General features: G+C 38.7%; 2 protein-coding genes across 2 annotated transcripts in view; both read right to left on the reverse strand.

Annotated features, from left to right (window-relative positions):
• Positions 1-3,149, reverse strand: part of LOC133550235 (lysophospholipid acyltransferase 2-like) — a 111,971-nt gene extending 108,822 nt beyond the window's left edge. The window contains exon 1 of the mRNA XM_061896400.1: positions 2,629-3,149. Coding sequence (XP_061752384.1) covers positions 2,629-2,712 — 84 coding nt within the window. The 5' untranslated portion in view covers positions 2,713-3,149. The remainder of the gene's footprint in view (positions 1-2,628) is intronic.
• A 2,616-nt stretch (positions 3,150-5,765) lies between these two features.
• LOC133550236 (arf-GAP with SH3 domain, ANK repeat and PH domain-containing protein 2-like) overlaps positions 5,766-12,945 on the reverse strand; it is a 116,028-nt gene continuing 108,848 nt past the window's right edge. Inside the window, exon 28 of the mRNA XM_061896401.1 lies at positions 5,766-7,736. Coding sequence (XP_061752385.1) covers positions 7,662-7,736 — 75 coding nt within the window. The 3' untranslated portion in view covers positions 5,766-7,661. The remainder of the gene's footprint in view (positions 7,737-12,945) is intronic.

The following is a 12,945-nucleotide window of genomic DNA, read 5'->3' on the forward strand; positions in this document are numbered from 1 at the left end:
AATCTCCCTCCATCTGGGGCTCCACGCAAGATCTCATTCCGTGGGGTCAAAATGATAATGAGAACGGTGAGCAAAAGTCCCAGAACCACACGGGGGACCTGGTGAATGACCTGCAGAGAGCTGGGACCAAACTAACAAAGGTTACCATCAGTAACACACTACGCCGACAGGGAATCAAATCCTGCAGTGCCAGACGTGCCCCCTGCTTAAGCCAGTGCATGTGCAGGCCTGTATCTGAAGTTTGGATGATACAGCAGAGGATTGGGAGAATGTCATGTGGTCAGATGAAACCAAAATAGAACTTTAAGGTATAAACTCAACTCGTTGTGTTTGGAGGAAGAAGAATACTGAGTTGCATCCCGAGAACACCATACCTACTGTGAAGCATGGGGGTGGAAACATCATGCTTTGGGGCTATATTTCTGTTAAGGGGACATGACGACTGATCCGTGTTAAGGAAAGAATGAATGGGGCCATGTATCGTGACATTTTGAGCCAAAACCTCCTTCCATCAGTGAGAGCTTTGAAGATGAAACGTGGTTGGGTCTTCCAGCATTACAATGATCCCAAACACACCGTCTGGGCAACAAAGGAGTGGCTCCGTAAGAAGCATTTGAAAGTCCTGGAGTGGCCTAGCCAGTCTCCAGACCTCAACCCCATAGAAAATCTGTGGAGGGAGTTGAAAGTCTGTGTTGCTCGGCGACAGCCCCAAAACATCACTGCTCTCGAGAAGATCTGCATAGAGGAATGGGCCAAAATACCAGCTACTGTGTGTGCAAACTTGGTAAAGACCTATAGTATTGAGTTGAATTGTTGTTATTGACCAAATACTTATTTTCCACCATAATTTACAAATAAATTCTTTAAAATTCCTACAATGTGAATTCCTTGATTTTTTTTCACATTCTGTCTCTCACAGTTGAAGTGTACCTATGATGAAAAGTACAGACCTCTGTCTTCATTTTAAGTGGGAGAACTTGCACAATCCGTGGCTGACTAAATACTTTTTTGCCCCACTGTGTGTGTGTGTATACATATACATACACACATATATATATATATATATATATATATATATATATATATATGTATGTTAGGTCAGGAAAAAATACAAGAGGCTATATCATCCCTACAAGCCTGTTTTGCAGGTTTCCCTGCTCGACAGGGGATTTTATAAAGGGCAGGGAAACTTGTGAAACAGGCTTGTAGGGATGATATAGCCTCTTGTGTTGTTTCCTGACCTAACATATATTCTGGTCCACCCCGGTATTGAGCACTGTATAACAAAAAAAACACAGAAACCTCAACTATATACACAAACATACATACGTATATATACATACATACATATAAAAACATACATACACATATATACACTATATATACATACAGTATATTCTATTTATTTCTAGATGTAAATATCAAAAGTATATGTATAATACATATATATATATATATATATATATATATATATATATATATTGCACATATATATACATAAATATACATGTACAATATATATGTATTATACAAATACATATATATATGTACAATATATATATGTGTAATATATATATATATATATTATATACATAATTTATATCATTTATCATGTATTTTAACATAAGTGTGGATCGAAACATGTTAAAGCTGAAATTAATTGACAATTAACAGTAAAATAGCAAGTAGATTAATTATAGGGTTGCGAAAACAATACAACAGGAAATCATGCAAAATGTTCCCGCATACGTGAGTACTAACAGTAGGAGCTTTTGTAAACTGTTTTGAAATGCTTCTTTTAACATGAATATGTACATATACACACATATATATATATATAAACAAACTAATTTATTGTGATATATATAATCATTGCAAGAAACTGCAATGCTTATAATAAAAAATTACATAATAATAATTTCATATATTGAAGCTTGTGCATATTGGCCATAGTGCATGGTAAACAAACAAAAAGAGTAAATCATGACCAAAGATACTGTGCAACCAAGATTTAAAAAAAAGATAGCCTCAACATCATATCTTTTTGGACATGATGTAAATGGAAATGATATGAAACCGTGTGATGTATTGTACTGTAAGTGTGTTCATGTTCGAAATAAACTAAATAAAGAAAGAATCAACAGGAAGTCCTCTTACTACAATGTAATCCAAATTGTGTGCTCCAGCATTTCAAAAATGGGCATTTTGCATGCATTTTGGTTGTGTGTCACCTTCCAAGGACCAGAAGTAGACATATGCAACATCATCAGAGGGGCCCCCAAGTGCACAAGTAAGTGAAATGTAACTAGTAGTCAATCTAGATTATTAGTGCATAAAAGCAAAAGGGTGTCTGGGAGGAGGGGGGGGGTGCCTCCACCCAGACAAAGACATTGGCAGCAAAATAATGTGAATGATGACACGTTAGCTAGCACGTTTAGCATTATTGCTCACATAAATCCCATCTTTTTCATCTGGCCTGTGCTAACATTTGCCAAAGGTTAGCGTGGCGCCGTCCCGCTAGCCTCACACGCACACAAAGCTGGCGAACGACGGCATATTAAGCGGGTTGATTATTTATTTCTTTTTTATGGTGAAAAAGGGGGATAAAAATGAAGCATTTAGTCGCACCTGGTCGAGGGGGAGGTTGATGATCTCGCTGATGGGCTGCAGCAGAGCGGACCCAGTGCACGACGCCGTACTTTGGGTAGCCATGCTCGGAGATGATGGACGTGTACAATCCTTGTCTTCTCCTCCTCCACGCCCCGGGTTCGCTTCACTCCCTTAGGCAGCCGCGCTGATAAATAAACGGCCGCCGCCACCACTGCCGCCGGCGTTGCTCCTGCTGCTGCTGCTGCGTCGGGCTGGGCGATTGTCATCCACGGCTCACATCCAAACAAAGAAGGACAGAGCGCGGCGAGAAAAGCAACGCCCTCGACTTCTTTGTGTCGCCGAAACGAGCACAAATCGCTCCGTGAATTGTATTGAAAAACAGTGTTTATTTGTTGTTTTTTAACGAATTCCACACCCAACGTGTGAACTAACTAGCCATCTACAACTCAGCACTACGTGTATTTAAACTGCGTTTGTCTCATAGCAGCACGTTTTTTAGATAATAAATACCAACCGACTCCGAGTTGGGCGGTGAACTCTCTCGATAAAAGTGTATCTTTGGCGGTAGAAAAACCGGGAGCGCTTCCAGTGGTTTGGAGAAAGTGAAATCTCAGCAGCCAATCACATTTGAGGGAAGCGGAACGTGGTGTTTGAGTTACAGGTCTGAAAGCGAATAGGATTACAGTTTGTATAAAAAAAAGGAAAGCTTCAGGACCCGCCCACATTTCTGGGTTCTTCTACAAGTGTGACGTAAAGAGAGGATTTAATTTAAAAAAAAATTATATTATATATTAAAATGACAGTTAACAATAAACATGATTTGTTACGTTACACATTAATTGAATAAAAAGATCAAATTATAAAAATGTGTTTATTATATTTCATATACAGTGGGGCAAAAAAGTATTTAGTCAGCCACCGATTGTGCAAGTTCTCCCACTTAAAATGATGACAGAGGTCTGTAATTTTCATCATAGGTACACTTCAACTGTGAGAGACAGAATGTGAAAAAAAAATCCAGGAATTCACATTGTAGGAATTCTAAAGAATTTATTTGGAAATTATGGTGGAAAATAGGTATTCGGTCAACCATTCAAAGCTCTCACTGATGGAAGGAGGTTTTGCCTCAAAATCTCACGATACATGGCCCCATTCATTTTTTCCTTAACACAGATCAATCGTCCTGTCCCCTTAGCAGAAAAACCGCCCCAAAGCATGATGTTTCCACCCCCATGCTTCACAGTAGGTATGGTGTTCTTGGGATGAAACTCAGTATTCTTCTTCCTCCAAACACGACAAGTTTGGATGAAGTTGAATTTATACCAAAAAGTTATATTTTGGTTTCATCTGACCTCATGACATTGTCCAAATCCTTTGCTGTATTATCCATGTGCTCTCTGGCAAACTTCAGACAGGCCTGGACATGCACTGGCTTAAACAGGGGGACACGTCTGGCACTGCGGGATTTGATCCCTGTCGGCGTAGTGTGTTACTGATGGTAACCTTTGTTACTATGGTCCCAGCTCTCTGCAGGTCATTCACCAGGTCCCCCCCACCGTTCTCATGATCATTTTGACCCCACGGGATGAGATCTTACGTGCAGCCCCAGATCGAAGGAGATTATCAATGGTCTTGTATGTCTTCCATTTTCTGATAACTGCTCCCACAGTTGATTTTTTCACACCAAGCTGCTTGGCTATTGTAGATTCACTCTTCCCAGTCTGGTGCAGGTCTACAATTCTTTTGCTGGTGTCCTTTGACAGCTCTTTGGTCTTGGCCATAGTGGAGTTTGGAGTCTGACGGTTTGAGGCTGTGGACAGGTGTCTTTTATACAGAAAACAAGTTCAAACAGGTTCCATTAATACAAGTAACGAGTGGAGGACAGAAGAGCTTCTTAAAGAAGAAGTTACAGGTCTGTGAGAGCCAGAGATCTTCCTTGTTTGAAGTGACCAAATACTTATTTTCCACCATAATTTACAAATAAATTATTTAAAATTCCTACAATGTAAATTCCTGGATTTTTTTTCACATTATGTCTGTCACAGTTGAAGTGTACCTATGATGAAAATTACAGACCTCTGTCATCATTTTAAGTGGGAGAACTTGCACAATTGGTGGCTGACTAATTACTTTTTTGCCCCACTGCATACTAATAGTCATTGATTGATTGATTGGAACTTTTATTAGTAGATTTCACAGTTCAGTACATATTCCGTACAATTGACCACTAAATGGTAACACCCGAATAAGTTTTTCAACTTCTTTAAGTCGTGGTCCACGTTAATCAATTCATGGTAAATAAGTAGTACAAGTAGCACTAATGTGGTTGTTGATCGCGAGATGATTTCAGCACTAATTTATTAAACCTCTATTTTTATTATATTCACAATGATTATAACTAAGTTTTTGTGTGAAATCGATTTATTATTATTTCAGACACACTTTATTAGACTCACAACACCACCTAGTGGCAGATTCATTTAAATCAGCACAAAAAAGAACTTTTCCAAACAAATCCACCCACACCAAAATTATTCCAAAAATGAATGACATGCTCGAAATGAAAAAATAAAAATAAAAACGAGGGGAATTTTGCTTTTGTCGCAATTTGCATGATTACGGTTCGTTTGCATGCATGTGTAGTTGCTCAACATCGCCAGTAGAGGGCGGCGCTTCCAAAACAATACGTTTCATCATAGCAGCACTTTTTAAATGCATTTATTAAAACATAATGGTTATTTTTATTAATAATTATGTTTTATTCATTGTTCCTTAGTTAATATTAATATAGTCATAATAATGCACCAAATAAAAAAATATTTAAAAATGAAATCTAATGCAAATATTATGTTTAAGGCACAAATTTAGACACAGCTCCTCCTGTATTGGATCCCTGCATGTTTGATGCAATCACTTATTACTTAATACATTATAGTCCTCCACACAAGACTGAAGTTAGTAAATATTGTATGACATATGCACACAGACATGAGTTGTGTGTGCAAAGTCGTAGTGCAGGATGGAGCTGACAGAACATGATAAAGTACACAAACACTTGCTTGAGCCCACAAGAGCATCATCAGTTGTATTATTAATGCAACAGCAGCTCACAATCAATGATATTTCAATGCACATAATTACGTGTCTCCAAAACAGATGTTTTATATCATTTTATTCCAGTTTCATTTCCCACTTAAAGAGATCCAACAACAAATAAAGACAAGTGATGTTATTTCACACATATTCTGTACAAAGTGTTTCCCGCTACACCACAGTGCTCTCTTGTCTACATTTAAATATCAACACACACATACTTATATCCATCTATGTACACATGTAAATGCTCAATCTTCCCATTTCCAGTGAGTTCATAACAAAACACCATTAAAGCATCAGCTGCAACTCTCACAAAGACTCTCATGGTGTGACGTTCAATGCCCACAGTAAATATTCACTTTGTATTAAGTTGCTCTGCAACACAACATCCAACTACGTTACATTAAAATGCTTATTTCAAAACACGCACCTAACATCCTACCATTTTTTTTAAGGTGGACAAGACAGCAATTTTCAAAGTTCCTTTCTGGCTGTTGAATGTGTATTTTATAGCTGAAAATGACCAAAAATAAAAATAAAATCCATCCATTTCCTACCGCTTATTCCTCTTGGGGTCACGTGTGGGCGCTGGCGCCTATCTCAGCTACAATCGGGCGGAAGGCCGGGTACACCCTGGACAAGTCGCCACCTCATCGCAGGGCCGATACAGATGGATGGACAACATTCACACTCACATTCAAATGAGTAAATATATTATCTTTTTTTAGTCCTTGATCCTATGGGGGGAGGGGAGAGGGTAAAAAAAGTAAATATATTTTGTGATGGAAATGATAAGTGATGATACAAGTTATACATCCATCCATCTTCTACCGCTTATTCCCTTAGGGGTCGCTGGTGCCTATCTCAGCTACAATCGGGCGGAAGGCGGTGTACACCCTGGACAAGTCGCCACCTCATCGCAGGGCTAACACAGATAGACATATTGTAAGTAATTGAGTTAATTGCTTTTAATTACTATTAATGATGTTATTCTTAATATTATGGTTATCAATGCTGTTTTTGCTAATATTATATATATATATATTTTTTTTAATACAGTATTCTCGCTTGCTCTGTACAATTATATCATAAATATTGCACATCTGGGATTGAGTTGGAGTTGTTCTATTTTCTTTGATCAGATGGATTAACATGTGTGATTTTTGAAAATAAAACAAATGGTTAATCTAAATTTTTTAAAAAGTATTGTATATTTTTTGTAATATTGGCCAAATTTAGAAGTATTTTTAATTTTTGTTTTTGGGGGGGGTTTAGTTAAATTACTTAAAAGCAATTTTATAATCAAGCAATCATACAATGTATTTAAATGCCTGTCATATTCTGTAGTATTTATACACATATACAGCATCATTCCATTGTAGGATTTTTTTCCCAGTGAAGTACAAAAATGTTTCATTTGGGAAACACTGATCTTAAGTATCTAAATTATTTTACTTACAACTTAAACATGAGTAATTAAAAGTCCCCGTGTCATTGTCAGCTAAAAGATACATTTTCACTGGCTATAAATGCACTTCAACTGAACATTTGCCCAGACAATGAGTCGTTTTGCATCAAACTGCATACTTGTACACATTCATCTTAAGGGAGGCACACATAATGAGGCTATAAGACATATTTAGCACACATACATCATATAAACCCTAATTAAAAAGCAGAGAAGAAGAGTCGTGTTGGTGCTTGTTATTAATCAGCGGAGTAAGCTCATGCTCATTCACAGTTCAGGTTGAAAGAAAAAGGAGGAGGAAGAGGAGGGGAAAGTGAGTCCTGGACAATCTTCATCGTGTGTGACGGAGCAGCGAGGAAAGTGCATTTATTATGAAAGGTGGTTGGAAACGATCGTGCTTTTCTTTCTTACAACAATCCTAATAAACAGCACACACATTAAGGGGAAGAGATGCTCAGATTGAGATAAAGGGCGACCACCTGAGCGTTCAGTCTGCAGCGTACTGTACAAAGGTGACCGGGAAGGCTCCGCGTCTTGTCGGGTCTCCCTCGATGTGGCCCAGCTGCAAGACGGGGAAGAAGAGCACGTCATACTTTCCACCAAGGACACACATTGCTCCTGCACGTGCCAGCATTTTGTCAAAAAGACTTGTGCCTTTAATGCGGGGGTCAGCGACCTCTAGAGCCGCATGCAGTTCTCTAGGGCCGCCCTAGTGGCTCCCTGGAGCTTTTTCAAAGATGTGTGAACATGGAAAAAGATGGGGGGAAAAAAGTTTTATTTTGTTTTGTCCCTCCATATACAGTGGGGCAAAAAATATTTAGTCAGCCACCGATTGCGCAAGTTCTCCCACTTAAAATGATGACAGAGGTCTGTAATTTTCATCATAGGTACACTTCAACTGTGAGAGACAGAATGTGAAAAAAAAAATCCATGAATTCACATTGTAGGAATGTTAAAGAATTTATTTGTAAATTATGGTGGAAAATAAGTATTTGGTCAACCATTCTAAGCTCTCACTGATGGAAGGAGGTTTTGGCTTAAAAATCTCACGATACATGGCCCCATTCATTTTTTCCTTAACACGGATCAGTCGTCCTGTCCCCTTAGCAGAACAACAGCCCCAAAGCATGATGTTTCCACCCCCATGCTTCACAGTAGGTATGGTGTTCTTGGGATGCAACTTAGTTTTCTTCTTCCTCCAAACACGACGAGTTGAGTTTATACCAAAAAGTTCTATTTGGGTTTCATCTGACCACATGACATTCTCCCAATCCTCTGCTGTATCATCCATGTATCCATTTTGGTATAAACTCAACTCGTCGTGTTTGGAGGAAGAATACTGAGTTGCATCCCAAGAACACCACACCTACTGTGAAGCATGGGGGTGGAAACATCATGTTTTGGGGCTGTTTTTCTGCTAAGGGGACAGGACGATTGATCTGTGTTAAGGAAAGAATGAATGGGGCCATGCATCGTGAGATTTTGAGCCAAAACCTCTTTCCATCAGTGAGAGCTTTGAATGGTTGACCAAATACTTATTTTCCACCATAATTTACAAATAAATTCTTTAAAATTCCTACAATGTGAATTCCTGGAATTTTTTTTCACATTCTGTCTCTCACAGTTGAAGTGTACCTACGATGAAAATTACAGACCTCTGTCATCATTTTAAGTGGGAGAACTTGCACAATCGGTGGCTGACTAAATACTTTTTTGCCCCACTGTACTTGGCCATTTCCAACTGAGTGGTTTTAGCATAATACTTCTTCCTAAAAATGGACAAATGCAACACTACTGCTAAATCTCACACACACACACACACGATGCTAAGACACAACACTAGAAGAGGCTTTGCTGAAGGTACATTATGTCCATCTACAGTATGTTCAATAACGTATTTCATCTGTCAGTGGAGAGGTATGACAACGTGAAAGGGAAGCCATTTTAAAGCTATCGGACTATAGAAAACAAAAGAAAAACAAAAGTCTTTATTACCTTGACAGTGAGGACAAGAGTGAAAAGCTCCCTTTAGTCATTTTTAACATCAGCTACACCTGGAAATAAAAAGCTGGGACATGTTTCTGCTGCAAGAAGAAGCACTGACCAAACAAACGGCTCATAGAGGAAGCTGGGACATCCGGGGGTGGAGGGGTGGGGGGGAGGGGGTGCAGGGGGACAGCGGGACTTTACAGGGGGACGGAGAAAACAACAAAATAACAAGGGCCTCCATAGAGGAAGCAGGCGGGGGGAAAAAGGGGTGAACAGGAAGGGGACTTTTTATTGTGTGTGTGTGTGTGTGTGTGTCTCTGATATCGTATGAGATCATGGCTTTTTGCTGGCGTTACTATGGTTACCGAGTGCACTTACAGGATAGAAATGAGACCAGGGATCGTCTGAGGGTTTGCTTGTAGGACAACTTCATGAATGCAAAAAACTGCAAATGCTGCAATATGCACTTCAAGCTTGTGATTGGTGTCCTGGGTTTGTCCCGGGGGCCATTTTCAACCCACGGTTTCTTTATTGCTTTGCCCATTATAGAAACAAAATGGTGTTTAGTTGTTTTGTCTTATTTTATTACACATCTGAGTCTCATTTGCAAACATGCATTCAAAGACTTGAAATACTCTTTATTTAATTGTTCCATACATACACTCAGTTTGGCCAAAGGAAGTTCTCCTTAGCAGGGTTGCCAGATGTACGAGAATTACCACAATTCTACGATATTCACCTTAATTTTAAAAAAAATCTAATAATATACAATATTTTAACCCTTTTGCTATGAACAATCCATCCATCAAATCCAAACATTGCGCCTGATGTTGCATTGTGTCTCTTTACAGCCAGGTGGGGGCACTGTTTAGCCATTCCCCTCAGAGTGCTGTTAGTTTTTAAACAGGGCTTCTGCTGGTACCAGCCAATCTAATTAAATGCATTTTAATGTAACTTAAAACTATTTCTACTGCCGATCATTATTATACAGTGGGGCAAAAAAAGTATTTAGTCAGCCACCGATTGTGCAAGTTCTTCCACTTAAAATGATGACAGAGGTCAGTAATTTTCATCATAGGTACACTTCAACTGTGAGAGACAGAATGTGAAAATAAAAATCCAGGAATTCACATTGTACAAATTTTTTAAATAATTTATTTGTAAATTATGGTGGAAAATAAGTATTTGGTCAATAACAAAAATTCAACTCAATACTTTGTAATATAACCTTTGTTGGCAATAACAGAGGTCAAACGATTACTATAGGTCTTTACCAGGTTTGCACACACAGTAGCTGGTATTTTGGCCCATTCCTCTATGCAGATCTTCTCGAGAGCAGTGATGTTTTGGGGCTGTTGCCGAGCATCACGGACTTCTCTGCTTCCGCCATCCTAGTCAATGCCGTTGTGTCCTTGGGCAAGACACTTTACCCACCTGCTCCCAGTGCCACCCACACTGGTTTAAATGTAACTTAGATATTGGGTTTCACTATGTAAAGCGCTTTGAGTCACTTGAGGAAAAAGCGTTAAATAAATATAATTCACTCCCTCCACAGATTTTCTATGGGGTTGAGGGCTGGAGATTGGCTAGGCCACTCCAAGACTTTCAAATGCTTCTTACGGAGCCACTCCTTCATTGCCCAGGCGGTGTGTTTGGGATCATTGTCATGCTGGAAGACCCAGCCACGTTTCATCTTCAAAGCTCTCACTGATGGAAGGAGGTTTTGGCTCAAAATCTCACGATACATGGCCTCATTCATTCTTTCCTTAACACGGATCAGTCGTCCTGTCCCCTTAGCAGAAAAACAGCCCCAAAGCATGATGTTTCCACCCCCATGCTTCACAGTAGGTATGGTGTCCTTGGGATGCAACTCAGTATTCTTCTTCCTCCAAACACGACGAGTTGAGTTTATACCAAAAAGTTCTATTTTGGTTCCATCTGACCAGATGACATTCTCCCAATCCTCTGCTGTATCATCCATGTGCTCTCTGGCAAACTTCAGACGGGCCTGGACATGCACTGGCTTAAGCAGGGGGACACGTCTGGCACTGCAGGATTTGATTCCCTGTCGGCTTAGTGTGTTACTGATCGTAACCTTGGTTACTTTGGTCCCAGCTCTCTGCAGGTCATTCACCAGGTCCCCCTGTGTAGTTCTGGGATTTTTTGCTCCCCGTTCTCATGATCATTTTGACCCCACGGGATGGGATCTTGCGTGGAAACCCAGATGGAGGGAGATTATCAATGGTCTTGTATGTCTTCCATTTCCTAATAATTGCTCCCACAGTTGATTTTTTCACACCAAGCTGCTTGCCTCTTGTAGATTCACTCTTCCCAGTCTGGTGCAGGTCTACAATTATTTTCCTGGTGTCCTTCAACAGCTCTTTGGTCTTGGCCATAGTGGAGTTTGGAGTCTGACTGTTAAGGCTGTGGACAGATGTCTTTTATACAGAAAACGAGTTCAAACAGGTTCTATTAATACAGGTAACCTGTGGAGGACAGAAGAGCTTCTTAAAGAAGAAGTTACAGGTCTGTGAGAGCCAGAGATCTTCCTTGTTTGAAGTGACCAAATACTTATTTTCCACCAAAATTTACAAATAAATTATTTAAAATTCCTACATTGTGAATTCCTGTATTTCTTTTTCACATTCTGTCTGTCACAGTTGAAGTGTACCTATGATGAAAATTACAGACCTCTGTCATCATTTTAAGTGGGAGAACTTGCACAATCGGTGGTTGACTAAATACTTTTTTGTCCCACTGTATATGGTCAAAAGCATAACATTGTCAGTATAGACAAAAATGTCAGCATTTGATGGTCCATCCATTTTCTACCGCTTGTCCATTACGGGGTAGCAGGGGGCAGGGGGTGCTGGAGCCTATCCCAGCTGTACACAAGCGGAAGGAGGTGTACACCCTGGACAAGTCGCCAACTCATAATAATGTTAAATAAATGAAAGATTACATAAACTGTGGCCAAATTAAGCACTAAGGTGCTCATAACATAATAATAATGCAAGTCACGCTTCGGTCCACCCCACTTTTTTCTTCGCAAAGATTATGAGTCATTCTTAATCTAAACACGAATACAAAAACATCCTAACAGTTAGCATCAACGGGAGAGGGATACTATTTCACACCTACCTACTGTCAATTGAGTTAGCAGCCCTGCTGTACTTTTTAGAGTTTTTGGACTTTTTACCAAATGAAAAAGAAAATTATATACACACACACATATATATATATATATACACACACACACACACACACACATATATATATATATATATATATATATATATATATATATATATATATATATATATATACATACACACATACATATATATATATGTATGAATGTGTGTATATATATATACACACACATACATATACATGTATGTATGAATATGTGTGTGTATGTATATATATATATATACACATATTTGAATATATACAGTATATACATATACATATATGTATGTATGTATATATATATATATGTATATAAATATATATATACACACACATATGTATATAAATATATGTATACACACACATATATATACATATACATACATAAATAAACACACACATATGTATATAAATATATATATACACACATACTACATAAATAAACACACACACACACAAATATATATACATACATATAAAAGTTGCTCTTTCTCATCATTTGATATTACGTTTTGGAAACAGCCCATACATATGCATCAATGAACAATATAGCAGGGAAGGGGTTCATATGGCCCCACATGAGAGGAAGA

The sequence above is a fragment of the Nerophis ophidion genome, linkage group LG03, assembly GCF_033978795.1.
Source record: "Nerophis ophidion isolate RoL-2023_Sa linkage group LG03, RoL_Noph_v1.0, whole genome shotgun sequence".
Classification (NCBI taxonomy): domain Eukaryota; kingdom Metazoa; phylum Chordata; class Actinopteri; order Syngnathiformes; family Syngnathidae; genus Nerophis; species Nerophis ophidion.